Here is a 27,761-nt window from a genome sequence, read left to right on the forward strand (position 1 = left end):
GTTCTAGACTGGACAAGTCAGAGTGGGGAAGCAGACCGCAGCAGACCAGTGGAACTCTCGTGAAGACCAACAAGCAGCGTTCGCAGGCCATCATGAAGAACAAAGGCTTTTCTATTGATTATTAAAACATTGTAATATAAAGGGTATGAACAATTCTGCACATGGAGATTTTGGAATATTTGTCAATAAAAATCCATAAATAGTCATATTTCATGAAATATCACCAGTTATTTATTATTTCTATTTATTGTTATTAAATTATTATTATTTCTTCAATTGTCACACATTAAATATATGAATGTATTATAAAACTCTCATCACAGGAGACAACTATAAAAACACTAAAATAAATACCAAAGTTATGAATAGTTTTAAGCACAGCGGTATATATTATCATATTTTATATCATTTAAATAATTTAAATATTTGTTCCGCTTAAATATTTCGTGTTATTTTTTGTACATCGACAATTATTTGCTGTGGCGCTTATAAATGACGTCACTCGCGTGTTTTCTGCGCTTTAACCAATCGTTACGCTTATTGTACCCCATGTGACCACGCCTACCAGGTGTAACCCCGCCCCCACGCGGCATGCGCGGCACTGTGGGTTTAGCCGACCGTCCGGACTGAGAGATGACCTCAGGTGACCCGGTGAGTGAAACCGGAAGGAGTTAAAGACTGAGCACGTGCACCAGAGAGTCTGACTAGTCAGCGAGTTACAGACAGACAGTTAACCAGCACACTGTTAGCATAGCACACTGTTAGCATAAACAAACTCTTCATGTCGAGGTGTTTATGGGGTTTAATCTCATGCACTGTGACTTTACTGCTCCAGACTTTAGAAAATAAATAAACACTCAAGTTATTTTCTGTTTTAATAAATATTATTGTTTTAATTAAAACTCATGACCTGTGCTGTGCGGTTCCTCCTAAACCTCCTAAACTTAACATCTGAAGGCATCAAACACTGATTATAAACACTGTTACATCAAGAAAAATAATAGTCGCAGAAGTGTATTTAATGTTATTTATATATATATATATATATATGTGTGTGTGTGTGTGTGTGGGTAAATCCCAGGCGCAGACGGCCGGCAGACGGGCAGCTGCAGCTGCGGCGGGTCGTCTGGTGATGGACCTGCTGCAGTCGGACTGGGAGCCTCTGTCCCACCGGGAGCTGGAGCAGCGTCTGGACCAGGCTGTGGAGGACATCCTGGAGGCGGAGCTGATGTCCGGCGTGCAGGGGCGGAGCGAGTGTGTGTTCACACAGGACGAGACGATGATGCCACACACTGTGCCGTCTCAGACGCCCGCTCCAGCAGGGCAGACATCGGGAGAACCCGCTTCAGAGAACCACCAGAACAGTGAGATAGAGGAGAACCCTGCAGTCCAGGTCCGTCTCGGAGGAAGTGGTGGTGCTGCTTAGCTCCTCCCCTGATTTAATTGAGACTGTGGCTTATGTTTTTTTTTTTTGATAAAAATGTTTTTCATTCTACAGCGCTGATAGTGGGCAAAATATACACTGACTAACATCATCTGTCTGTCTGTCTGTCTGTCTCAGTGCATCATGTCTCTCCTACAGAAGCTGAAGTGGAGCCACAGTCAGAGCCGTGTGGCAGGGAGAGCACGCTTGTCTTTGTCCCACACGGTCTCCCTGTCCCTCACTCTGCTCTCGTCTCGTCTCAGCTACCGCTCCGTGTCCTCCACCTTCCACCTGGAGAAAGGGAACGTCCACCGCATCTTCTTCTCCTTCTGCCACAGAGTCAGCGCTCTGCAAGCTCAGATCATCCGCTGGCCCTCTGGTGTGTGTGTCCACACACTCCTACACCCCCCCCCCCCCCCCCAATACACACCCCCTACACCCCCTAAACACCCTCACACAGTGTTAATGGGGTTTAACTACAGCGCAGTGAGGATGTGAGCTCAAAGGTGTTGTGTAGGGTTACACTCTATGTCGCTAGTAATGTAGTGAATATGATCCTGTCGCACAACGACTGCCAGTTCCAGAAGTATTGGCACCCCTGGGAAAGATTTTTAAAGGCGTCATTGCCTCGTCGTTGCGGTAGTAGTTGGGTAGTTTAATCACACTCTGAAGGTATGAGAGAGCTCCGAGAGGAGAAAATGATCAGAAGAAGGTGTTTATGGGTAAAAATCTTACTGATGAGAAGCAGTACTTGTTGCTGCTGGCTAAAACAAACAGTTTGGAATTCCTCAACACCAACTTAAGGTTAGTTTAACAATAAACTATTAGTAATACTGCCGTTTTATCAGGATTACAGATTTATCTTAAACGCAGCGACGCTCCTTTACTTGTAATCGAGTTGTACTGTTACCTGCTGGATTTCTTTAAACTGCTTCAGATGTTTAAAGTTAAAAAGAATCGATGCGATTAATCTATTCAGCGTGGCGGATGGTCCTGTATTCGCTGCGGCTGATTGGCGTTCGTTTGCCTGCTCAGGAACGCCACGATGAGAAATATTGTTCTGAATCCACCTTGAGTGAAAAGATCACACACACACACACACACACACACACACAAAAGACGAGTTTCTGCTTTCCTTCATTAGTGTGAGAACATTAATAGCAATTGTGTTTATTTTTTCTTTAGTGTAACAAAACTGGCTTTTTTTTCCATCTATATGGAATTTTTCATTGTTTGTGAAACACTGCCCCCTAGTGGACAAAAGTTTTAAAAGCCTGTACATTTCTTCCTCTCTGTAGGTCAGGAGGCGTCCGATCTTCTGCTCCCTTTCTCCACCCGACTCGGTTGGAACGAGAAGCTCGAGCAAAAGGGCCTCCCTAAAGTCCTGGGCGTGTTGGGCCACACCCGCATCCCAATCCGCCCTTCTGCCAGCAAACAGGACTCCAGGCGGCCCAGGAGGCGGTCTCACCCGGACGCGTGGTTAAACCTGGAGCTGGTGTGTGACGCAGAGGGTCGTTTCATCCACTGTAGCGTCAGTCGAGGTTCTCAGAGGCACCGAGGCGACGCCCTGAGTCAGAGATTAGCGCAGCATCCGGAGCTCCTCCCCCCCGGAGCCTGCCTGCTAGCCGGAGCGGGATACGCTCTCTCTGAGCGCGTCCTCACCCCGTTCCGTCCCGCACGCAGCCCGCAGGAGGTCCTCTATAACGGTGAAGTGGAGACGCACCTGGGACGTCTGGAGCAGGCCGTGTCTGACCTGAAGGAGCGCTTCGGGAGACTGCGCCGTCTGGACACGGGGAGGAGCGAGAGGGCCGACGCTGTGGTGCTGACGTGCTGCGTCCTGCAGAACACACTGCTCCGCTCCGGGTACGTTACCCAGGGGCAGGAGGGGAACCACACCGGGGCAGAAGAGGAGGAGGAGGAGGAGGAGGAGGGAAGGGAGGAGGAAGAAGCTGGAGTCAGATGGAGAAAGGCGGTGGCTAACCTGCTGTACAGCGCTCTGGAGTCAGGGGCGGAGTAACAGCAGATATCACAGCGATGTTCAGGTGTAAGGGCTGGGTGTCACTCGGGAGGTTTCCATAGCAATACCGCTTCCTGAACTGGAGGAGATTTTTAGACGAAGTTCTGTAATGAACCTGAGTGACGATGATGCTCTGACCCGTGTCGTCTAGACAACACGATTTGGTCTTTTGTCAACCTTGATCAAATCCTTACTAGTGCCGTTTATTTTTTTCTTCTTCTTCAATTTCATCAACATCAAAATGTTGACTTGCTGCCTAAGACTTGGTGTCGACTCTGTACTTTTAGCTGGACTTTGTGAAACAGTGAGGAACTTAACCATCAATAAAGATTGTTTGAGTGCTCCAGTTCGACCTCGTCACGGTCGTGTGTGTGTGTGTGTGTGTGTGTGTGTGGAGGAACATCAGAACATCATCACTTTGCAGTAATGAATAAACAAGCAGCACTGATATACTTTTTGTGTGTGTACAGGACGTTTGCATCGCCTCATTTATTCAGAGGGATCAGACGTATTTATACATTAGTGTATATTTAATATGCGATTGTTTAATGTTCACCTTCATTATTAATATTTTCTGAATAAAAATCCTTTTGATTTTTTTCGAGTCTCTAAAAATATATATTTTTAAAGCCAAGTATTTACACACGACAGTACAAAAGACAGTGGTTGCACTGTTGCCTCCCACCCCAGGGTCTGGGTTCAATTCCCACCTCGGGGTCTGTGACCACATGGGTCTGTGTGTATGGAGTTTGCATGTTCTCCCCGTGCTTGGTGGGTTTCCTCTGTGTACTCTGGTTTCCTCCCAACGTCCAAGGACAGATCGTGCTTTAATTGCAAATTCCTCATAGTGTCCCGTGTGTCCCCTACCTCTCAACCCGAGTCCCCTGTGAAAGGCTCCGCCCCCCCTGTACGGGATGAGCGCTACAGAGAGAGAGATCTTAAACTTCTAAACCTCATAAAACACCTAAGTAACTCAACTCAGCCTTGATATAACTTGGTTTTAGCATGACTACTTAGATATTTTGTTAAAATCTTTAGCAGAAACGACAGCATTTCCGAGATGCAAATGAGCAGCCATGTTTAACCAGTGGAAAGGGGGTGGAGTAAATTAAGTTTGCGTATTTCTACAATGCAGACTTGTTTAAGTAGGAGTTAAGTGTCTGTTGATTGGTGATTTTATTTCTCCAGGTTTAAGAGGGACAGTGTTGCTCAAATGGCTAAAACTTAGGGTTATTGATCAGAAGGTTGTGGGTTCAAGTCCCAGCATCGTCAAACTGCCCCAGTTGACCCATCAAGTGAGACCCTTAACCCCGTCTCCTCCAGGGGGCGCTGTATCCTGGCTGACCACATGCTCTGACCTCAGCTTTCTAACTGAGAATATGAAGGAAATTTTTTTTCCCTGTGTATACACACCATCACTGTCCCAATACTTATGGACCTGCCTGCAAATGAACAAAGTCTATAATTTTTTTAACTCTTTAGAAAATACAACTCGAGTTGATATTTGTTTCTTGAAATTTATTTTATTCTGACAAACACACACACACACACACACCTGAGCAACTCATTAAAACACAAAGGATAAAGATCTACAGACACGTGAGTCTTTAATGCTGGGCGGACAGGGAGGCGAGTGCATCTGAGACGGCGTCATTTTTGGGCGTGGTCGCTGCGTCCTGCGCCAGGCTGCTGATGGCACGTGCCAGGTTGTTGATGGCTTCGATCTTTCTCTCCTCCAGCGCTTTCTGCTGAGCCCACATGTTCAGCTTGCGCTCCTGGAGCTCCAGATAAAGTTGCAGAACGTCCTGGGGAGGCCGGGTGGGGGCAGGGGTAGGTGCAGGGGCGGGGGCGGGGGCTGTGAGGGTGGGCGTGGGAAGGATGGGCGTGTAGCGTTTATTTGCCATGGCTATCTCTAGCTTGGTGTTGCTCAGCTTGGTTTTGCGCTGAGCCTCGACCTCCTCGTAGCTGCGGCCGAGAACCTCGTGCATGGCCCTGAAGAACTCCCAGTGCACGGCGTGGAGTCCCAGGCGCTTAGCGCGCTCCGCGTTCTTCCTGTACGTCGCTAACATGTTCCTCCACTTCAGGTCGCACTCGAAGGCTCGGGCCGGCACGTCGGCGTAACCTTCGGCTCTTAACCTGGCCGTCACTCGCTCGGCCGCGCTCTCCCACAGCCTCTTCTTCTTACACACGGGCTGATCGAACTCCGCCTCCATGTCCAGACGGACGTGCACCAAGTGCCACGTGGCCTGTAACGTCCACACGAACTCTGGGGAAAAGAAACAGAGTTTAGTTTATTAAATAAAGATTAGATGTTATATTTATTTATTAAACCTCACTTTAGACTTTAAAAAGTGATGATGATGATGAAGAACAAACCAAAAATCTATGAATTCTAAAACAATACAGAGGTTTTAGTTTATTTAAATTAAATTTTTATTTGACATTTACACAACTGTACACAGTGTGATACGCAGTAAACTGTTTATACGATTGTCTGTGACCTCAATGAGAAAGAAAGAAGATTTTACTGCAATAAAAAGTAGAGAAAAATTGCACTAAGAAAAAAATTATTTTAAATTTACAAATTTACAGTTACAATAAAAGAAAATAGAAATATATAAAATTTATAAATATATTTAATATCAAGAATGTGCAATATAAAAGTCTATAAGAGAGTGTATATAAGTTATATATTTGTCGATAAACATGCACCAGATTATTTTTATTCAGTTAGTTTTTATTCTAACGCAGTAGGGACGCTATTCAATTGGCTGGTACAATCAAAAATTAATTTTATTTAAAATAATTGTTAATTTTATAACTTATTTTTTTCTAAATAAATAATTTAATTAATAATTTTTTTTACAGCATAAACATTAACATTTTATAAAAATAATTTAATTATCGGGTTTAATATTTATAGATACAATATACCATTTTATTTTATACAAATGAACATTATAAACATGGAAATAAGTTCAAATTATATATATAAAATTATATAAGGATAATAAAGATATCTAACTATAAAATGTCTAATGGTCTACAAAATATTGTTCTCCCACAAATAAACTGTGAAATAATTTTTTTGCATAAAAATTATCAAAATTGTAAATTGTCAGGTAAATAATTTTCAATAGAAATAAAACTCTGAGTAAGTTCATATCTTTACATTTACAGTTAATTAAATATGATGTTTATAACCTTTTTCTCTATTTTGGATTATTATTATTAATAATAATAATAATAATAAAAAATCATTTTGTGGACATTTTTCCTTTTTAAACTCCACGCAGGGTTTAATTCCAATCCTGCGTTCTGAAACACACTTAGTGCACTTCACATGGCTTGGTAGTCATGACGTCACACCCTACATAGTGCACATATCCAGGACGTAATGCGGTGGTTTGTGATTCCGCCATGTTCAGTTACCTGTTTTGGACTTATCGGTGTCCAGCGTTGAAACTGTGCTGGTTGTATTTTCCACCTCGATGCTGTCGGTGACTATCGACTCAATTACCTCCATTCTGTCATATAAAATGTTTACAATTTTTATTTTATTATTTTACTTTAAACTTGCCCCACGCGTTGATGCTGATCTGAGACTGTGGAGTTTAACAACACCTGGTCTGTTAGCGATGACCTCTTCACTTTCAGCGGCGATGATTATAACAACGACCTGCCGTTCAGCGGTTTCTGTAGGGGATTATGGGAAATGTAGTCAATGATTGTTACGAACTTTTTACCCGCCCTAAAACATAAAAATACAACTAATGTTTGTTTAGTAATAACCTTGAATTATGATGTACTTACTCAAAATTGGTGTAAGGCGGTTTTTGTTTTAGGACGCAAATTTATTTTATTCGCGTATAAATCCTATATAAGGACTACAACACCCATGAGCCTGAGGGAGGTGAACGCCGATAATGCGCGCGCGCCCCCTTCTTTTCTCTTTCCGTCGATTTTTTAAAGATGGCGTCGGTGCAAAAATCCGAGACGGTGGCGTTTGTTTGAACGCCTGAACCCGGGCCTGAGGGAGGGAGATTAACGGGAAATCGTTTCCAGACTCCGTTAAATCAATAAAACACAACCAGATATGAAATGATAAATTACTGCCGTTAGGTTTAGACTTCGCTCGAGGGCCTACATTCGGGCCTAGGGTGTGTTTATGGAGCGGACGCGGTCGCTGAAAAAACTCCATTTCCCAGCAGCACTTTCGACAGGTGACGTCAGTAACACGTTTGCAATGTTTTTGCCTTTGAATTGGTTACTGTAGCATTTTTTTTGTTCTGTTAATTTTTTTATATTTTAGTTAATTTTTTTATATACAGTTGTAAAAAAAAAAAAGAGAATAGTTTTTTTTGTGTGTGTGAGAGGTGAGGTGGGGTGGGGTTATAATTGTTTTAAAACCAACATGGCAACCCAGGCAGGACAATTAGAACCCCACCCCAGAGGCCGTACGGACACGCCGTCTCCGCCCCCCGAGTCTTCTCTGTCCTGGTGCCTGGTCCAGCTGAACCGATCCGGGCCCGACCCCAAACCCTCCAAGGCGGGCCAGTGGAGGGCGCTGGTGGCCATCCGCACGCACCACATTAAAGGAGGAAGTAGCAGGATCGGGCGGTACCAGGCGCATGGTGGTTTGCCCCCCCTACTGGCCATCCTGCGCCGACCCGAGAGCTCCAGGAAGATCCTGGACCTGACCCTCAGCATCCTGGCCAACTGCTGCACGGAGAAGGAGACGAGAACCGAGGTGAGGGGCATCAGACATCAGACGGGTGACCTTTGACCTTTATATGTTTACACAATCGCTGTAATGTAAACATAAAAGAAAACACTCAGTGTTTAACTTCATGCACTGGATCCAAACACACGCTGTAGAGTGTAAACGTCTCTTTACTGATTAAAGTTACAGTTCTGATTTAATTAAAATACTTTTTACGCTTTTTCAGGTACGGCGGCTGGGTGGAGTTTGTCTCATAGGTGAGTTTCTGTCACACACATACATTTACATTTAGGCATTTGGCAGACGCTCTTATCCAGAGCGACTTACATTATCATCTCCTTACACATCTGAGCAGTTGAGGGTTAAGGACCGCGCTCAAGGGCCCAACAGTGGTAACTTGGTGGTTGTGGGGTTTGAACCTGGGATCTTCCGAACCGTAGTCCAATGCCTTAACCACTGAGCTACTCCTGGACATACACACACTTAAATATTACCATTAATTTTTGGATGAAGTAAAATATTTTTAGATTGTTCACTGTTGTGTGTGTGTGTGTGTGATTCCCGTGCTCAGTGGAGGTCCTGAAGAGGCACGCGTCAGTGGAGACGGTGGAGAACCGAGCAGCTCGTGCTTTGGGGAACCTTGCCATGGACCCAGAGGGTTCGGCGCAGATTCACTCCACAGGTCTGTGCTGACATCTGTCAATCAAATAACTCCTGACCCTGAAAGGATATTTGGGGGCATTTTGGTAGTAGGGTTGTTTTCCATAGAATACAAGACACACAGAAAGTGATGTCTCGGGTTGTTGCATCAGGTGGAAGTCCAGATATAACCCATAACTACGTTTTTCTCTTTCTCATGCAGGCGGTGTTCCTCCTCTTCTCCTCTGCCTGTCCTTGTCCAGCTCTCCGGCGTCCCCGCCCTCTCCCTCCATTGCCCCTCCTTCTCCAGCCACATCGTCCTCCACGCTAGAGCGTGCCCAGTCAGCCGCCCGTGCTCTCTTCTACCTCTCAGACACGCCCTCCAACCGCCTCTCCCTGCTCTCCCAGGGTGCCCTGCCTGCCCTGACGCTCTTCCTCGCCCCCGAGTACCCCCTGGGCCTGAGGCGGGCGTGTCTCCGCGCTCTACATGAGCTGACGCGAGGCTGCGGCGCCGAGTGCGCCCGGGAGGTGTCTGTCTCCGGGGTGTTGTCTCACCTCGGCCAGTTGGCATCCGAAGACGGAGATGAAGGTGGGGCTCTCGAGGATCTGGCGCTAAAGACCCTGGCTAATCTGTGCTCTCAGGGCTGCTTGCGCCCCCTGGTGGGCTCACTGGGTGTCATTCAGAAGTTCACAGAGGAAGTGAAGAAAGATCCGCTGAAAGGCAGCATGTTGTTTAAGGCTCTGTGTTTGTGCTGCAAAGAGGCGGTAAACCGCGCGAAGGTGAAGGAGAGCGGCGGACTCGAGGTGCTGATCGGCTTCCTGGCGGCGTATCGGCACCACCCTTTGACGCGATTGGCCGTCATGGCGTGTTTGGACTTTGTGTATGATGAGGCGGCTCTGGAGCAGCTGCAGGAACTCGGACTGGTCCCGCTGCTGGTCACGCGCCTCGTCGACCTCGCCCGAGGGGACGACTCCAAGATGGACACCGGGCTCACGGTGAGCCCTCCGGGCGCCGAGCTCAGCTCCTGTTTCGACTCATTTGACTTTCCTCCTCCTGAGGGGGGCAGAAAGGAGGAGCTGGGGAAAGAACAGGGTAACTCCAGCTTCCTGAGCCTCAGGTGAACCTCTCACACTCGCTGGATTTACGTACTGTGCTTACATTTTTATTGTTTTGATTTTTAACCCTTGCGTGTGTGTGTGTGTTTAGGTCCTGGCTGCTCACTGAGGGATTAATCTCGTCAGAGGTGGAGCTGACTTACTCACCTTGCAATTCAGATACGGATTCAGGTTCTCCTTATCCCATCTCCTCTCCTTCCTCCTCTTCTTCGTCTTCGTCTTCACCGTCTCCTCTCACTCCTGGTGACGTTTCTGCGTCTCCAGCTCAGCCGCCAAAACCCGTCTCCTGTCTGTCTGCACGGCACAAACCCTGCCGCCCACCCTCCTCCTCCTCCTCCACCCCGCAGCCCAAACCTCCCGCCTCTTCCTGTAATGCCTCGTCCCCTCCGAGGAAGCGAGCTCGCACGTCTTCTCTTTCTTCCTCCTCCTCCTCCTCCTCTTCCTCCTCTCGTTTGAGCCTCGTCTCCTTGGACATCCCGCCGGCGATACCGAAGACGTCGGCGTACCAGCACCCGTACCACCTCGAGCCGTGGGCGCCGGAGTCTCCCATCCTGCTGCTGCTGTCCCGCTTCTCCCACGCCGCCGACCCGAGTGGCGCGCTCATCACCGCGCCCGTGTTCTCCGCCCTGCTTTACTACCTGACGCGGCACCGTGAGCCGAGCGGACGCTGCTGCCGCATCCTGACGAGGATCACCTGCAACCTGAACTGCCTGCAGCCGCTGGTCCGGACCGGAGCCGTCGCTCTCATCAGGCACCGCCTCTGCGTCCGGGGCGCGGCCCGACAAGGGGAGACGGAGAGACAGTCGGACAGAGTGAAGGCTAAAATCAGGCAACTTGGTGCGTCTCGTAGCATATTCTTTCTTTTTATTCTTTTTTTTTTCTGGTTTGATTTTAAAGGTCCCGTATGTTCCTCCCTGCAGGTGAGTGGCTGCTAAGCAACCTGCGCATCCAGAGCGAGACGTCGTTCGGCTCCGGGGTTCTTACCCACATCGTCCTGTCGGGCTCAGAGAACGATAAACTTCACTGCGCCCTCTCACTGCCATTCCTTGTAAGGTACGTCCAGCCACGTGTGTGTGTGTGTGTGTGTGTGTGTGTGTGTGTGTGTGTGTGTGTGTGTGTGTGTGAGAGATCAGAGACCAGACTTGAGCAACAAAGGTTTTCCACATTTTCTTATTTTTCCCCCTTTTGCAGTAACCGAGTTCTTCTGAAGAAGCTGCTCCTGGACAGTGGCGGTCTGGTCTCAGCTCTCGAACCTCTTGTCTGTCTGGAGGGTGAAGACGATGGCGCAGATAAGTGCAAAGCGTTCCTCTCCGCTTGGATCTGTCCATCAGAACATGCGTGCGCTTCCAGTTATCACTTGCTGTACGCGTCGCTTCTGATTGGATGCCTGTCTAGTCTCCTGCCAGGGTCAAAGGTCAAGGAGAGTACCGATGCTTTGGAAGGTCCACAGCAGGATACGGATTCCCCTTCCTGTCCGTGTCCATATAAGACATCCAGTCATGACATGAGCTTCCTGTTGGACGACGGGAGTGTGATTCCGGCTAATCGAGGAGCGGTTTCCGGCGAGATGGGCGTGGCTGAGGTTAAGTCGGAGTACTTCCGGGCGTTACTGACCGGCAGGTTTGATGAAGCGCAGCGTTCTGGCGGGGACGCCGTGCATATCCGGGACGTGACGCGGGGAATGCTGCTGCCCGTGCTTCATTATCTTCACGGCTGCAGGATGGACGGAGACGTACGCTGCGTCGTTTTGTCCTCGTTGGTCTCCGGAGGTCTGACGAGACAAGTGGCGTTTCAGGACACTTCTCTAGCGGAAGTGATGATGGGAGCCAGTCGCTTTTTGGTTCCTGGGTTACAGAGGACAGCTGAGGACGTGTCTGTCTCCATGCTGTCCTCTCTGGCGTCCGAGGTTGACGATGCGTCGAAATCGTCTAACTCCACGAACGAGGACGGCGGGGACGTCGCCCTGGCTTCCATCCTGCCCCAGGCCTACTGGTTCTCCCAGCGCTACTCCTACGCTCGACTCGGATCGTCCTGCTTGTCCATTCTGCTGCGTCCTCAGCTGCCTGCGTCCGTCTCCTCAGAATGTCTCGTCCGTCTGGTCCGGCAGGCAGACAGCACCGAGAGCCTGCGCCGGGACCTGCTAGGTCTCGTCACTGCAGCGCTCGGCAGCTAACCCCGCTAGACAGGCAGCAAGTTTCCGACTGGCTCTTCGTGTTCCTGAACTCTAGACGCGCCCCTTCCTTTCTCAAATTGTTCTAGGCCAGATCGGTTCATATTGAACTTTTTTTTTTTTTTTTTTCAGTTTTCACAAATTAAAAACCTTGACCCGTTGATAATCAGCTCCATTAAAATCTTTCAAAGACCACATCTACAGTCCTGACCTCTCTGTTACATCCATTAAATCAGATAGAGCCTTTGAGTCACATGATCAACAAAAACTCTTCGAGTGTTGGATATTTAGGAACGCCTGAGGTTTGTTGTCCCCTGATTAGCTACTGATGCTAGTGAGATCCGTTCCATGTCGCGTGTACGTTCCGCACGTGCTCAGTGCGGCTCCAGACCTGTTGACCTTCACGCAACTCGTGTAAGAGCTCTGAATTTTAACCTCGTTACGACAAGTGATCACTCAGAAACACACCAGGCTTTAACTTTCCCCTTCTGAATCAAATCATCAGGTCAGAGTGTAAATCTAAAGTGATAGACAGCTGTGCATCAAGTGTGCACTTAAAGGCTTGGAAAGCCCCGCCCTCTCTTAACTCTCTCACAAGATCCATGTGTAACTTAAAAAATGCAGCAAGCTTGCTCTTTGTCGTGATAAACAGGGAATGTTTCGAGGTCGTTGCTTAGCAACGCATCGAATGGGGGGGGGTCTATACCATGTGGGCGTGTCAGTGTGGGCGTGCCAAACTCGTCTTCCTTTCAGGCGTCTAATGAATTTAATGTAATGGAGAAATGAGATGAGTCGAGGCTAAGCGTTATGTTCAGAGTTTTGTCTCGCTGTGCGCCTTCTGGTCACGTGTCCACTGAATTTTGGAAAAGAGACGAGCGGGGGACGCGAATCAACTCTGTCTCATGTGAAGGATCTGTTCTGTTTATGACGTTTATTCTCCTCGTCGTCAGTGTGCATGAACTTCGAGAAGAACAAAAGTAAAGATTATATCATATATTATATATAGAGAGAGAGGTTATCGTACATGATGTGGCTTTTTTTCCCCCTTCTTTTTTTTGTTTGTAAAATGTGCCATTCCTGGTTTATTGTTTTGTATTATTGTTATTTTATTATTATGATTATTTTAGGTGACGTTGAGGAACGAGGTGTCATATGGACCGGTCCTTTATGATCTACGTTATCAATGCTGCATCGAAGAGCCACTTTATTTCCTCACTCGTGTACCTGTGATTTAAAACACGCACACACTCGCAGGTGTAGTTTGTGTCGCTGTACAGTGTACGATTATGTCAGGGATAGAGTAAAGTTTATGTTCTATTTTTCATTCCCTTATTTTGTAAAAAACACTTCACACACACACACACAGAGTGTATCAGATGTCATGAAGAGAATGTTATCAGAAGATATTAGAGACCAGTTTCATGTGAAATATGAAAAATAAAAACGTCTCCCACAAGTTAACGTTGTGTTTATGTTGTTTATTTCAGTCACTGTTACACTTTGGTTCTGATGCAGTGGTTTTAGGTTGCGCTGGCCACGCGCGGCCTCCGGGTGGCGCTCAGTGGTGATGTGAGTGCTCGTATCCGGTGGGCAGAGGGTTGGCATGGGAGTTGTGGAACAGCGAGTGGTTTCCGTCACCCCACGGCCAAGGCTGTGTGTGAGAGAGAGAGAGAGGGAGAGTCAGTCACACACACACACACCACTGATTTACAGACATCGGCTCCTCCCTCATCTTTGTTTAAAAGTTACTCCTCCCAACCTGATGTTGATTAGTTCCCCAGAACATCATGTTCCCGAGTGCTTTATTCCTTCCACACTACAGCTCTGTGCTGAAGAATCGAAGCTCCTGACACTGGAGACTCCTTCCGTACATGTTACGCAACACATTTCTCTTTACAGAATATAATCAACAGGCTGTTGCTATGGAAACGATAACCAGGTCACAGCTGCTGTTATAGAAAACTGACCAGCGCCTCACCTTCTGACCAATCAGAGCGCAGAAGTCTGATGTAAATAATAAATGTTAATTAAATTAATCAGCAAGATCATTATTCAGTGGTGTGAATAAATTTGTGATTAAACTTTTTAGAGATGATTTCTTCAATAACTTGTATATACAGATGTTTAAACGTTCCCCTGTTGTTCAGTGCCGTGGTGGCACACGGATGTGATCTTCACTATAAACACCATATGAACTGATCGCTGGTGCTGCGTTTGTCCCCCAGACTTTGTTTCCTGTGCAGACAGGAAGTGACACGGTGCGGTACCTTGGTGCGGATGCGCAGATGAGGATACGGGACGAACGTGGGCGGCTCGTGAGAGTGAGCGTTCATCTTCAGGTAAGCGTTCACCATGCACACCGCCACGCCCGGTAACGCCAGCACGAAGGTCAGGATCCGCCACGTCTTAGCTGTGCGTGGAAAAACAAAACATCATCATCATCATCATCATCGTCATGTTACTGGTGAACTGATTTCTAAACCTGTAAGAGAGATGTGTGCACAAAAAACTAAGGGAACACTTAGTCCTGGTTTGACCTGAACCTTACACACACACACACATATGAGGGGCGTTCAAGTCAAACTGGGACTAAGTGTTCCCTTAATTTTTTTCAGTTGTGTATTTATTTTAATGTTCTTCAACAAATTAATGAAACAAACTTTTACAAAGGAATAATTTAAAGCATTAGGAACTCTAACCAGGTAAACCTAACCCTGAATGTGTGTGAAGAGGAAAGACACAACAAATAAATAAATAAATAAATAAGTACTGTAAACACGTCACTCTGGAGCACGAAAAATGACGTTTTGTCAGTTTATTCTATAAATTGTGATGAAGCTTTTTGACAACATTGTTAAACAAAAAAAAAAATTTTTTCCCACCATATTTATACCACAAATAAATAGATTTAATTAAATTAAGAGTCTTAGAATGAACAGGTAGATTTATAACAGACAGTTTATTTAAGAAAATAAATGTTTTACGATACACAGTTTTTCTTATTTAAAAATCTTTTAAAATGAACAATTTGGCAATAAAACATGTCCCGTGCACTCGAGTCTAGTGTAGATATTACTGTAAAAAGGACAGCGTACACCTTTTTCTTCTGTGAAGAGTAGTCACAAAAGAGTAGCCTGTAGCGCTGTGTCTCGGCGTCCGTTAGCGTCACAGTTTTCTTCGATCTACAGCTCCTCTAACACTTTGTGGAAATTTATTGAGCCCTATTGAGGAAGCGTAGATGTGAACTCACTGTTTCACTTTATAATAAATTAGATTGTTCTTATTTCATTTTATTGTTATTCAAAACCACCAAAAGTTTTCAAGTTATTTGCCCACTAGGGGGCAGTAAAGCTAAAGGTTTTTATGTTTTTATTTATTAGTCTTTTAGTCTATTAGTCTTGTTTAAATGGTGTGTGTGTGTGAGTGTGTGTGTGTGTGGGAAATGAAAAAGTCTTCCATGAAAAAGTCCCATTATTTATTGTTCAGGTTTATTTTGTGACTGTTGATGAGTAAATTACTATTTTAGCTTTTAAAAGCTTTTTCAGGTCCACAAGCTTCACACACACACACACACACACACACACACACACAAACACACACTCAGTTTTATATATAGTAATTGTAGTGTAGCAGGTGAAGTCTACTCGTTAAGCGCCGCATTTTGTTTCCATGGTAACGCTGCTGATGGTGAAGAGAAGCCTGTGGCTCCTGGTCCAGTACAGTCCACCAGAACACACACACACACACACACACACACACACACACTCAACAGAACCTCATGTTTCTATCACACTGTGTGTGAGGGAAATGAAACCTAGAGAGAGAAAAAGACAGAGAGTGCACCTCCTCCCTCTTGGCCTCCGTGCGATGCGGCGGCGATGACGCGGCGAGCCACCGCAGACGACGCAGACGCAGCCATGCCACCTGCAGAGCAGACGATACAGTCGTGTAAAGTACATCGTCACTGCAGATTAAACACCCTCACATCAGGGAGATAGAAAAGAAACCCGTTAATCTATTAAGATGTAAATATACTTGTTTAAGTGTTTAAAGTGTCCCCCCCCCCCACCCCCCCCATTACACACACACACACACACACGACAGGGGAATGTTTCTTCAGATTAATTAGTTAGCTTTAGTATTTCAGGGTGTTTGTGAACAAGTGTTAAAGTGACAAAAGCTTGAAAAACTATCATCAAAAGTTTGTGCACCCCTGACCATTACGCTCAAACTTTAGCCATACAGTTGTACAGAACGTCTCTGTGTTTCCTGTAGCGTTTCAGTTCCCCTTCACTGGAACTAAGAGGAACTAACCGAACCCTTATCCAACACAACGGGCGAGATCCACAAAGCCAGGTCTGTGTGTGAAGAGTGTGTTGGGTCAGGGGTATCTCACAGTGATGTTGGATGATGGATCAGATCCCCCCTCTGGTGGGCCTTTGAGCGCTGCCCTTAACCCTCAACTGCTCAGAGGCAAAATCAGGTAAAAATGGAAGTCGCTCTGAATAAGAACAGAGTTGGAGTGAAAGATCTCACAGAGCCCTGACTGAACTCAACGCCAATGAAACATCAGCTTTGGGATGAACTGGAACCTCCTCAACATCAGCGCCCAAGCTCACTAATGCAGGAGTTAATCAGTGGTTAAAGGCATTGGATTACGGTTCGGATGGTCCCAGGTTCAAATCCCACGACCACCAAATTGCCCTGGTTGGGCCCCTGAGTGAGGCCCTTAACTGCTCAGATGTATATTGTCATAAAAAGTAAAGTCGCTCTGGATAAGGGGCGTCTGCCAAGTGGTGTAAATGTGCCACACATACACACACTCACAGTCCAAAATCTAGTGTGGAGCCTTCACAGGGGAACAAATGGGGTGTGTGTGGGTGTGACCGCCGGGGTCCTGTAAATCCACAGACTGATGTAGTCTACAGTGTTATCTTCACTCTATCACATTTAAATCAGACTAACACTAAAATAAAATACTTTTAAGGTCCTAATGTTTGTTTTTGGAACTTTACACGGAAACTCGACTATTAAACACACGGGTAATAATTAACACCGTCTAAATATTAACTCTGCTCTCATTTGTTTAATATAAACTCCTCCGGAGAAGGTGTGGGGAGGGTCGAGACCCGAGTGTACGCTGTGTGTTAACCCCCCCCCCCCCCCCGAGGCCTGGTCCTGCTCTGCCCTTCAGCACGCGTCCTCTGTTCCAGCAGTATCAGGATTAAACAGATGATCTGGATTAGTTACAGTCCTACAGTTTGTGTTCTTGTCCTACGCAGAGAAAAACAAACTCTCTAATGTGTGTCGTGGGTCACATCAGTGAGGAAGGAAATATTTCTTAACAAGTGTGAAGTCAACAACAGAGCTGTGCAACAGTGTGCAATGTGAAAACTATGTGTGGGCGTATTGATTTATTTATTAATTTATTTTATTTTATTAACAGAAAGGAGTGCACTCACTCGTTCGTCGTGGAGGATGATCTGAAGATCAGATGTTTGCTGTTTTTCTGTTTTTCTGGTTGTTATTGTTGGACTGGTAGTGTGTGTGTGTGTGTGTGTGTGTGTGTGTGTTCTGTGTCTCGTCCGAGTGTGTGTCCTTCAGTCTGTCCTGCTCCTGACTATCAGACTCCTCCCCGGGGCAGTCTGTCCGTCTGCCAAGAAATAAGGTTTATATTTGGTCAAGTCCACACACACACACACACACACACACACACACACACACACAGACGTGCGCTGCGGGAGAAACTCGGCTCTGAAACCTGAACTCTGCTGGTCACTTACGGGAGCTTGTAGTCGACATGTAAAAATGATCAAATCTTCATAAAAAAACAAAAACAATAATTTTGTTGACATTATAGTGTTAAAGTTGAATCCCTTGTACACATTGCATTACATCACCATGGTGCCCTGGGTGTGTGTGAGTGCATGAATTTATGTTTAAACATGTTCAGTACATGACATCGTGTGTGTATACAGGTCCACTCATCACAAGGGGGCGCTGTGCAGCAGCAATAAATATACTGTATGTTACAAAGTATCAGGTGAAAAATCTTTTCCCATTTTTATGAGACACAGCGACCAAGAGCATTCGAGCGAAAGAAGAAAAAAACACTTATAATAAATATGTTGCATAAGTGAATACTTAATCACCTTTCTATGCCAACAGAGCATCTCCTGTGTGTCGCACTCGTCCAGTCTCTCCACGGGTGTGGGAAAAGAATTAGATCTGGTTTCTCTTTCGGTCACTCCAAATCTTTGATCTTCTTCTTCCTTTGAAGTGTTTGCTTGTGTCAAGAGCTGAAAAAGAGCTGTTTACTCGGTTGTTATCTTGGATTTGTGCTTTATGTTGTTGTTGCTGGAAAGATGGATGTTGTGCCAGATTAGTTTGGTATTTGGAGTGCTCTGTGATTGTTCTTTCTCTTGAACTAAGCTCTATTTCCAGCTAAAGAGGAGCTGGACCAGTGTGTGATGCTGCCACCACCATGCTTCAATACAATATAATTACTATAGTATAGTAGTCTACAGCACATAAATGCTTTTCCTAACATGGCGCTGCTTCATCTCACTCTACAGTAGGTCTCTTGGTAGCCTCCATAATGAGATTTCTTCATGTCAGTTGAATCGACTGTTTGTAAATTAAGCAAGAATGACTTTACTGCTGCGACTGAGAATAAGGTGCACAGTGTGTTGTAGTTACATTTAATACACTTAAGTATGAATATTAATAATGTATTGATGCTTAGTGATGCGTATTTGAGAAAGTTCAGGATTATCAACTCCATGAACATGAGTCAGCTGCAATGAATCGGTCCGAGAGCACGATGATAGAAAATGGCCGTCCTGTAAAGCTTTCCTGATGCTGAATAATGAGACAGAGTCTCACAGTTCACTGTCCAATACAGCTCTAAGACAAAATGCCGCCCGTTTATGCACGCAGTGAACAACATGTAGTGTTGCAAAACACACACACACACAAACACACTTCTTCCCGGGCTGCCTTTAAACAAGTTTAGCTGTCCCGGGATTTCTCTTGTGATTTAAAGGCGCAGTCTCGCAAGATAGTATAATGTGGTGTCAAAGGTGTGTAAGACTCATCTGACTTACAAACAAATCCAACTTACAAACTGTCTCCTGGAACAGAACTCATTTGTAAGTAGGGGACTTACTGTATATGAGCTGTTTGGACTTGTAAGATATTTGTAAAATTTGTATATAGCACAAAGGTATTATTATAAATAAAATAGTTATTATTATTTGCCACTTTTTTATATTGTCCATATTAAGTTTATATATTAATTAATGCAGACTGATCTGCCTGACTGCACAGCTTTAACTTTTTCCTAATGTGAATAATCTGAAATTTTTTTTTAAAAAAAAAAAGAAAAATTTGATATAAAATGTTATGTACCCTGTTATGAACCCTTTTCCCCTCAGGTGTGTGTAGGCTGGTTATATATATTACTCTTAAGGAGTGTTGTAAGCGATCTGTGGTTTATTCGGTGGCGCTCCACAGTCTGAGTGATTTTACTAACTGTATCGCTGTATAAAGTTAGAAGCTAGCTTTTCACCTGCTGCTTCCCCTGCAGGTGACCTGAGGTAACTGACACCTGAAGCCCTTGGGTCAATTCTCTATCCAGCCACAAGGTGGCGATAATGATAGAAATATAATCATGAAAAAAATCCTTCATCAATCTCTTGGTGATTTTAATAGCTTATAGTAAAAAAAAAAAAAATATATATATATATATATATATATATATATATATATATTTTTTTTTTTTTTTAAATTAACAACAGAAGTCAGCCTGGTTCAATAAACCTGTTTTTAGTCAAATTTTTGTAAACCTCAATTAAAAAAAAAAAAAAAAAAAGGATCCGTATGTTCCTAGAGTTGTGATGCAGGGTGGACCCACTTCTGGGTTTCCAACTACAGAACAAGTGCTGAATTATTCACTGCTGAGCTTTAAGTACAGCTCACTCATTCTGCACGTCAGTTAATGGTCCCCTGGAGTGCCAAATCTGTGCCACTATAGCTGTCCTGTGTAACCGTTACAGCTTTATGTTTCAGCTGCAAAAAACTAACTTCCACATTTCATTAATTTTTGCCTTCCTTCAGCTTAAAAATACCTTGAACACAAAAGTTGTTTTGCATTTTTTTTTGCACACAAAGTAAAACATGCCTGATGTGTCTGATGTTTAACTCTAAGTCTAATTTGGGGCAAGAAACTGTTACCCTTCCTGATCTGGAGAAAGGGGTTAAAAAGATATAAGTGTGTTTAGGGAGACCATGATAAGATTATGACAAGACAAATGAGTGGAAAAGAAAGAAAGACAAAAACACTTGTAAAAAAAAAAACTGTAGAAGATCATCATCAAGTTCTTTAGGGGAATTTTTATATCCACTTTTATGGAACATAATACAATGGAAATATAGAATAACAGAATTATACTGATGATGGTACTGCAGTCAGCCTGATGCCGCGCAAATTTGCTTCTTCTATCTGGGAAGATGTTCTGATTGTAACGTCTGAGAAGCCTTAGACTGATTAATAAGGCTATAGGAATTGGTTTGGAGGAACCTGCATTCTATCTGGAAACATAATATTTAATATCAATGACTGATAAAAAACACATTAAATACGACGATTGTAACTGAAGTGAGGGTGTGCAAACATTTGCACTCAACCATACATAGAGTGGATCTTTTCCACACCTACACTTGCACTTGAGACGTGACATTGTGCGTCATCACGGGAGCTTTTAAGTATTGTGTGACTCACACACCCGTCTCGTGTTCTTTGTTATTGCAGGAAACTGTGAAAGACATAAATATGGATGTTTATTTGTCAGTGGCATGCTCTCGGACCCGCTGCAGTCCTGGCTCTGGTTATTGTCTGAGACTGGCTTGTGAACGCTGCAGCCGTGTTCAGATCTGCTCCTGTCCACATTCCAGGACGGTTTGGTGATTTTCCTCTTCGGACTCGGCCGTTACACCCCGTCATTAACTGATGAGTTCAATCAGGTTCATTACGGCCGCAGGAAAATCACCAAGCGCTGGACTGTGACCCAAACCTGTCCAGTGGGAAACTTTTTAAACACGCTTTAATAACAAAGCCACACGGCTTAAACCGGAGCGTAATTCTCATTAAAGCGTTTCGACGTCGTCTCGAACCGAACAAACGGGCGTTTGTTTATATTCAGAAATTCTCAGACAAACTTCGAGAGTTTCCTTACCTCATCAGTTCCATTTCTGGATCGGGTTAGGAAACTGAAAGCTTGTCTTTATAAATGAAGAACATGATTATTGTGTTAAGCCCCACCCCCTTTCTTGGTTGACATCCTTGCTCAATCGCGGTCCAGTACAACAGAGCATCTGTTTAAAATCCACTTAGAAACCTCATTTTCTCTTCAACAAAACTGTCTATGAAGCAGAAGCAGAACCCTGATCCAAAACCTGCTTTTGGTCACTTATTACTTTAACCGGCGCTTTTTTAGCTCTGCAGGGAGCCTCGATCCAGCCAACGACTTTATTACCATGTCTCCTGTGCTTGGATGAGAGTCACCGCTGCTCGACAATGTTTTCTAGGATCCTGCAGATAAAGGGTGGTGGTGGTGGTGGAGGTGGTAGGGGGAGGGAGGTTGATTTTGGGCTGGTGATAGACAGCTCTCAGGGGCGGAGGTCAGGGTTTTAAATCCTATTTGATAACTTCTATTTTAAAAGCTAAGGGAATGAAAAGTGAGTCATGTGATGGATTTTATTAGACTCAGACCTTGTTTTTTTATTTTTAACAAACAGACTCACCTGGCAGTTCCATGCCACGCCACCAGAGGAACGCTCGCCAACTTGCTGTTTGCTTAACCCACCTGTAATCTATCAATCACTTCCTTATTCAGAGACACGACTCTGATTCTCACACCTGGTGAAGTCTTGCAGTCAAGTTTTGCATTTCTGAGCCGAGTGTTTTGTCTCATTAGATTTTTTCAGCATTTGTATTTTTCTCTGTTCGTTCCAGAGCTTCTCCTTTGGAAAGTTTTCTGATTGAGTTATGCGTATATGATGTTTTTTCCCCCAGTAAGCTCCAAACTTAGACCTTGGGCTGCCACCTTTTTAAATCTGTTTAAAAAGTAAGCGCTCATAACTAATATTAAATATTATTTTTATTGCTTAATAGGTGCATTTAAAAATACATGTTGACTCGCCTCCCAGAGTTCCTGCGGTATATAATTATCATAATCAGCATTAAATAGATCAGTACAGGACGGTCCTACATTAAACCAGAATGGCGGCGGTTACTGGATCCCCACGTGTGTCCTATATCCAAATATTTCTGACTATTACTTTAACAGGTCTCAGAGCTCCCCCAAAGTTTGTGTGAGTGTGGGTGGGTGGGTGTGTGTGTGTGTGTGTGTGTGTGTTTTGATGCCAGCTGAAATACCCCTCAGATAATGCATGTTCTCATTCCTCAAACTCTGTCTGTTTCACTCCTTTACCGAACATACCATTTCAGTGCAAATGAGCTAAGCCACACTCAAAGGTAAAACCACTGAGGCTCGTCAATGGAAGCAAAAACCAAAAGTCTACTGAAGTTCAATACTGATCAGTTCCCACATGAAGCTGATGCTGTGTTGCTAGGCAACCAGATATAGCCATCTTGAATTTGTTTTCTTGATTGATTAATCATCAGGTCTCTAATAAAAGCGGCTCTTTCAGCTTTTTAGCGGCATAATTTGTATATTTATTGATTTATTTCTCTCACGATCGTGTGTGTGATGTCCTCACTGACATTGGCGTACAGCGAGAAAGCGACATATGTTTATTGCTCCTCCCTTTGCAATATCTGAATCCAGACAACACACTCAGGAACTTGTTCTCGCGTTCCTAAAACAAAGCAGCCGTTCAGATCCCGAAGCGCTCGGAGCACCAGGGGCCGTTTACTCCACCCGTTTTATTTTCTGTCAAACAAACTGAGCTTGTGAAAATGTTGTTGTTGTTGTTGTTGAGTGGATGTGCGTTTTGCCAGGCATGACACATCTCCCTCGTTTTCTTCTTGTGTATTTGCGGTTAGTCAATCTGACTTTCTGTTTCATTTACAGTTTATTTCTGACCTATTTAATTATTTATTTATTCACTTCTGAGTCTGCTGCTCAGGGTCAACAGGTCCATTCAGGAGTGTGTGTTTAATCACACCAAGGACCCTGCAGTGATATAAAGTCCTTAAAATGATATTAATCTTTAAAATGAAAAATAAATATTGTTTACAGGATGAAGCGTTAAAGACGCTGAGTGAGTGAAAAGCAGAAAAGGTGCTTTTGGCCATGTTTAAATCTCAATCAACAATCAGAACCTTTAAAACATGCTTCCTTTACTGAAACACACCTGAGATTTAACTGAAGAATTATATATAAATAACATGTGACTAACTAGCATGCATGCTATTGTTATGAGGATGCAAAGATTTATTTACTTTAATAATCGATTTTCCATCTACAACAGGATTATAGTTTTAAAGTGACATGATCAGTCTTTATCTCAATGTCACTATCAGTAAAGAAGATAAAATAAACAGAGAACATTCAAACTTTTCTTTTTTATCGTGATCTCAAGGGAAAACAGATGATGTAACTTCCTGTTGAACATGTGACTTGTAAAGGAGTCCAACTGTTTACCAGCGTGAATGATTTTAATATGAATTTTTTTGTCACATGTAAATAATTCAGATTATCAAGCAATTTTTAATATTGCACAAAAAATAACCAGAGTAAATACAAAATGTCGTTTTTAAATTTCAATAAAAAAAAATGATTTCATTTACTTAGGGAAAATATGTGAGCAAGTAACTATTAGGTTTATGGGGCAATTACTTTTTCACATAGGGCCAGGCAGGTTTGGGCAGCTTTTTTCCTTTAATAAATGAAATCATTATTTCATTTAATCATAATATAAAAATTTTGTTTGATGAGCCGAATCATGTAAGTGTCACACGTCTGCAAAGAACACTAGAGATAGGAAGGGGGCAAATACTTTTCGTAAATGAATGATCTGAAATATACATAAAGTAAAGTTCATAAACTTGTAATGGAGGCTGTGTGGAGTTAAAGTTATTTGTCTGAAATGGATCTTTAACTGTGTTTGAAATGTCTTTTACTTTACGCATAGATGTGTAATTGTAGTATCAGAGTCTAGAAATGTCAGAGACAGTGTGTGTGTGTGTGTGTGTGTGTGTGTGTGTGTGTGTGGGTGGGTGGGTGGGTGTGCGGGTGTTACTTGGTGCTTATCACATTATTGATGCATGTGACAAAGCAGAAGCTGTGTTTCACACTGTTGTGTGTTTGGTGTGATTAGAGACTGTGTGTGTGTGTGTGTGTGTTTGTGTGTGTGTTTAAGACTGCAGGAGATCGCAGTGTGAATGTGTTGCTTCGTGCATTATCATCCTCTCAGCATGAAACTCCTCCCATGATCCTCTGCTGCAAATCAGACGGGGGTGGAGGTGCGAGGCGAGGGGATTCGGTCTGTAACAGCAGCTGCTCGTCTAGACGTCTGACTCGATGGTGCTATATACAGCGGTGCTTGTCATCAAAACACACACCTTTTAATTTCATTATTTTTTTCTGTTTTTTTTCTTTAGAATAAAAACACACTCATGTTCCTCTTTCTTGAAAAACAACAACACACAACACAGTCATGGGGTCGTAGTTCTCAAATCATTTGTGACGAGGAATAATTTGGCCCGATCTCGAGGTCCTGAAGATGTCGAAAAACTCCCCTCCGACACTGGAGACTCCTTACATAAAGGTCACACTGACTACACGTGGCTTTCAGTCCGTTGACCTGCAGCATCTCTGTGAATGAGCTGCATCAATACATAAACCCACACTACCGTCACAGCTGCTGTTAGAGAGAATTAATCAACGGTGACTCAGACGCAGGTGAAAAATCACAGCGCAGTAACCCAACGACTCTTTGTGGCTCGTGTTAGTTATTTAATCCGTATTTATAAATGAAGAGTATAAATTCTGTGTATTTTTCGCATGACTTGGTGTCACAGCAGACGGTCGATCGCGCTAACGCACTAATCCTCCAGCGCTCCAGCTATATCTCTCTTCCTGTTTTGATCCACAGTTACTCTTTCGGCTACTTTTAGCCTCAGTGTTTAATGCTCGACTTGGTGGTGTGGGAACGCGTGGCTAGACTTTTCCACTCCTGCGTTTACTCACACAGCCATGCCGGTCGTGCATCAGCGGGGTTTACGCACCGCGCCATGTCAGGTGTGCTCGTGTTCCTGCAGCTGTGGCGAAAAATAGAACAAAAGTGGCGCATGATGAATATTTTCCTTAGGAGAGCTGTGTGAGGATGCTCAAGGCTGTTGTTAATAAGTCTCTCAAAAGTTCCAGGGAAAGTAGAGATGTCGATAGCGTGAAGTCAGACCAGCGTCTGTCTGAAACGAGCACAAACGTACAAAGTCGAGTCAAACTGGGATTTGTGATGAGATTTCTGCTGAATGAAGGTGTAAGAGTGATTGACATTTACAGAAGACAGAACAGTGATGAGACTCTCAGCCACAGTAAAACATTCGAACGGAGCGAAGGTGTTTCAGTCTCAACCTCGCTTCAAGACATTTCCACATGTTTGGGTCATTAAAGGAGTTCCTGGGAGGCCGGCGTTTCATACATGAATCGGACAGGCAGTCCGATCACGGCTCCGGCGTACTGAGAGAACCTTCTACCCTCAAGCACTTTCAGACGATGTTTGCTTTACATACAAATTTGTAGATGTGGTATCAGTGCAGCAAAGCCATCATTGTGGACTGAGTATGAACATGTTAAAGATGCTGTGTGTATGTGTGTGTATGTGTGTATGTGTGTGTATGTGTGTGTTTGTGTGCATGTTAGAATTAGCGCCTGACTTTTGTTACTCAGTGCATATCACATTATTGATGCACACGACAATAGTGTGAGTGTGTTTACACACATGAAACACCACCAGAGTGTGAATGTGTTGCTTCGTGCATTATTGTCCTCACAGCGTGAACGTCCTCCCATGATCCTCTGCTGCAGATCAGACAGACATAGAGGTGAGCGGAGCTCCAGTCTGTAACAGCAGGTGCTTGTGTAGACGTCTGGCTCGATGTTATTACAGACTTTGACGACGTCAATACACACACACGGCTTTTATCTCTTGCGTTTCCCCTGTTACTAATAGACTTTCATTAGTTCTGTAATAAAAACGAGGGACATATGACCAAACATCCTCATACTTATACATGTAAACCCATCTGAACCAAATCATGAACTTTACATCTGGTTCTGGACTGTTACAAAGCGTTGACTCCAGATCAGTGCCTACTATAGAATCTACAAGGTGTTGACACACACACACACACACACTGAAGACATTCACATTAACGTGTGACTGCAGCTGCACTTCTGTCAGAGCCGCGCTGAACTAGGAACAGGACTAATAATGAAAACAGCCTGAGCGTAAACATCTTCAGGCTCTTGTGTGTTCCAGCAGGGGATTGTGTTCCAGCAGGAAGTCTGAGAGGAACAGAGCGCTACTTTGTGACCCGCACAGAACACTGACTCGACCGCAAAATAAACAGCTACCGAAGGCCGAGTCGTGAAGCCTTACAACGTGATCTGTGCGGCGCAGGAGGACGACTGAGCACTTCCTTTTCCTCCTGTCTCTTTGTTAGACAGACGCCTGGGCAAACCTCTGACATGGAACAATCCACTTCCAATATTGTCTTTGTCTGAGTGTGTCAGCGGGCCTCGGGCCGAGCGGAGAAATCTTCCATTTGCACAACTCCAGCTATCTGAGCAGAGCCAAGAGGAGAGAGTGTTAGCTCAGAGCTCACGAACAGATTTAGAGCTTAAACAGCGTAAGTGTTTGAGCAGTGACGTTATTTTGCCCCTGCGCTCTGGCCTAATGAGAACCTGTCGCTCCAAGAGCCACAAAACTGAGATCTAAAGGATCCTGATGAATTTTGTGATGGTTTTCAAGACATTTTGCATTTTGTCTGTATTACTTTATTAAAAACTCATGAGCTAACAAACTTTTATCAGACTTTTAGCAAACTGAGATCAGCTTCTGTAACAATGCCTATGATTCATTTTTATAATGTAGGGTTTTTATAGAGCTACAGAAAACCTAACATAAAGGCTTATAAACATTTAGCAAACTTAGTGCAACACATGAAACTTACTCCAAGTTACTCCATCCATCCATCCATCTATTCATCCAGGAGCCTCTGTAGTCTAACTATACAGGGACCGTGGAGGCCGATGGTGACCATTGTATCTACTCCCATTGTAGGACAACACTCTTACACACACACGCACTACAGTACAGTCAGTTTGGAAACGCCATTTAACCTAATCTGCATGTCTTTGAAAGAAAACCAAAGTACATTTAGGCATTTGGCAGACTCTCTTATCCAGAGCGACTTACATTTTCATCTCATTACACATCTGAGCAGTTGAGGGTTAAGGGCCGCGCTCAAGGGCCCAACAGTGGCAACTTGGTGGTTGTGGGGTTTGAACCTGGGATCTTCCCAACCGTAGTCCAATGCCTTAACCACTGAGCTACCCCTGGCCCCTCTAAGTTACGAGCAAAGATTTTTAATCAATTTTGACTTGGAAAACGAGCAATTCTTGGTTTACCAGTACAGAGT

General features: G+C 44.3%; 4 protein-coding genes across 5 annotated transcripts; 2 read left to right on the forward strand and 2 right to left on the reverse strand.

The window, feature by feature from the left end:
* The first annotated feature begins 568 nt into the window (after positions 1 to 568).
* On the forward strand, positions 569 to 3,987 carry LOC128544791 (uncharacterized). Its single transcript, XM_053515061.1, has 4 exons — positions 569 to 651; positions 1,082 to 1,393; positions 1,562 to 1,802; positions 2,722 to 3,987. Exons 1-4 carry the CDS (start codon positions 634 to 636, stop codon positions 3,438 to 3,440), a joined length of 1,290 nt encoding a protein of 429 aa, XP_053371036.1. The 5' UTR covers positions 569 to 633; the 3' UTR covers positions 3,441 to 3,987.
* A 1,050-nt stretch (positions 3,988 to 5,037) lies between these two features.
* si:dkey-66i24.7 (uncharacterized) lies at positions 5,038 to 7,157 on the reverse strand. 2 transcript variants are annotated; one of them, XM_053514636.1, is made up of 3 exons: positions 7,065 to 7,136; positions 6,873 to 6,967; positions 5,038 to 5,706 (listed from the first exon to the last, which is right to left on the reverse strand). In XM_053514636.1, exons 2-3 carry the CDS (start codon positions 6,964 to 6,966, stop codon positions 5,048 to 5,050), a joined length of 753 nt encoding a protein of 250 aa, XP_053370611.1. In that variant the 5' UTR covers position 6,967; positions 7,065 to 7,136; the 3' UTR covers positions 5,038 to 5,047. The 2 variants fall into 2 exon arrangements, with proteins under 2 accessions (XP_053370611.1, XP_053370610.1); XM_053514635.1 differs by having other exon boundaries at positions 6,873 to 7,157.
* A 244-nt stretch (positions 7,158 to 7,401) lies between these two features.
* Positions 7,402 to 13,549, forward strand: armc5 (armadillo repeat containing 5). Its single transcript, XM_053514634.1, has 7 exons — positions 7,402 to 8,190; positions 8,390 to 8,420; positions 8,735 to 8,845; positions 9,026 to 9,920; positions 10,010 to 10,755; positions 10,839 to 10,971; positions 11,110 to 13,549. The coding sequence occupies exons 1-7, from the start codon at positions 7,855 to 7,857 to the stop codon at positions 12,089 to 12,091; spliced, it is 3,234 nt and encodes a 1,077-aa protein (XP_053370609.1). The 5' UTR covers positions 7,402 to 7,854; the 3' UTR covers positions 12,092 to 13,549.
* Positions 13,550 to 13,551: 2 nt separating this feature from the next.
* Positions 13,552 to 17,677, reverse strand: LOC128544491 (cytochrome c oxidase subunit 6A, mitochondrial). The gene is made up of 4 exons (XM_053514637.1): positions 17,551 to 17,677; positions 15,932 to 16,012; positions 14,356 to 14,498; positions 13,552 to 13,739 (listed from the first exon to the last, which is right to left on the reverse strand). Exons 2-4 carry the CDS (start codon positions 16,005 to 16,007, stop codon positions 13,647 to 13,649), a joined length of 312 nt encoding a protein of 103 aa, XP_053370612.1. The 5' UTR covers positions 16,008 to 16,012; positions 17,551 to 17,677; the 3' UTR covers positions 13,552 to 13,646.
* Positions 17,678 to 27,761: the final 10,084 nt, after the last annotated feature.

The sequence above is a fragment of the Clarias gariepinus genome, chromosome 16, assembly GCF_024256425.1.
Source record: "Clarias gariepinus isolate MV-2021 ecotype Netherlands chromosome 16, CGAR_prim_01v2, whole genome shotgun sequence".
In the NCBI taxonomy this organism is placed as follows: Eukaryota; Metazoa; Chordata; class Actinopteri; order Siluriformes; family Clariidae; genus Clarias; species Clarias gariepinus.

Bases quoted from the DNA above. Each gene is read 5' to 3' on its own strand.
- LOC128544791 (XM_053515061.1), top strand. The intron at 1,394-1,561 runs GTCCGTCTCGGA...TGTCTGTCTCAG, and splicing joins AGGAGAACCCTGCAGTCCAG to TGCATCATGTCTCTCCTACA. The intron at 1,803-2,721 runs GTGTGTGTGTCC...TCCTCTCTGTAG, and splicing joins GATCATCCGCTGGCCCTCTG to GTCAGGAGGCGTCCGATCTT.
- armc5 (XM_053514634.1), top strand. From the start codon at position 7,855: ATGGCAACCCAGGCAGGACAATTAGAACCCCACCCCAGAGGCCGTACG. The intron at 8,191-8,389 runs GTGAGGGGCATC...ACGCTTTTTCAG, and splicing joins AGAAGGAGACGAGAACCGAG to GTACGGCGGCTGGGTGGAGT. The intron at 8,846-9,025 runs GTCTGTGCTGAC...TTTCTCATGCAG, and splicing joins GGCGCAGATTCACTCCACAG to GCGGTGTTCCTCCTCTTCTC.
- si:dkey-66i24.7 (XM_053514635.1), bottom strand. From the start codon at position 6,966: ATGGAGGTAATTGAGTCGATAGTCACCGACAGCATCGAGGTGGAAAAT. The intron at 5,707-6,872 runs GTAACTGAACAT...TCTTTTCCCCAG, and splicing joins CACCGATAAGTCCAAAACAG to AGTTCGTGTGGACGTTACAG.
- LOC128544491 (XM_053514637.1), bottom strand. From the start codon at position 16,007: ATGGCTGCGTCTGCGTCGTCTGCGGTGGCTCGCCGCGTCATCGCCGCC. The intron at 14,499-15,931 runs GTGCACTCTCTG...TTCCACGCACAG, and splicing joins CGGAGGCCAAGAGGGAGGAG to CTAAGACGTGGCGGATCCTG. The intron at 13,740-14,355 runs GTACCGCACCGT...TCTCACACACAG, and splicing joins ATCTGCGCATCCGCACCAAG to CCTTGGCCGTGGGGTGACGG.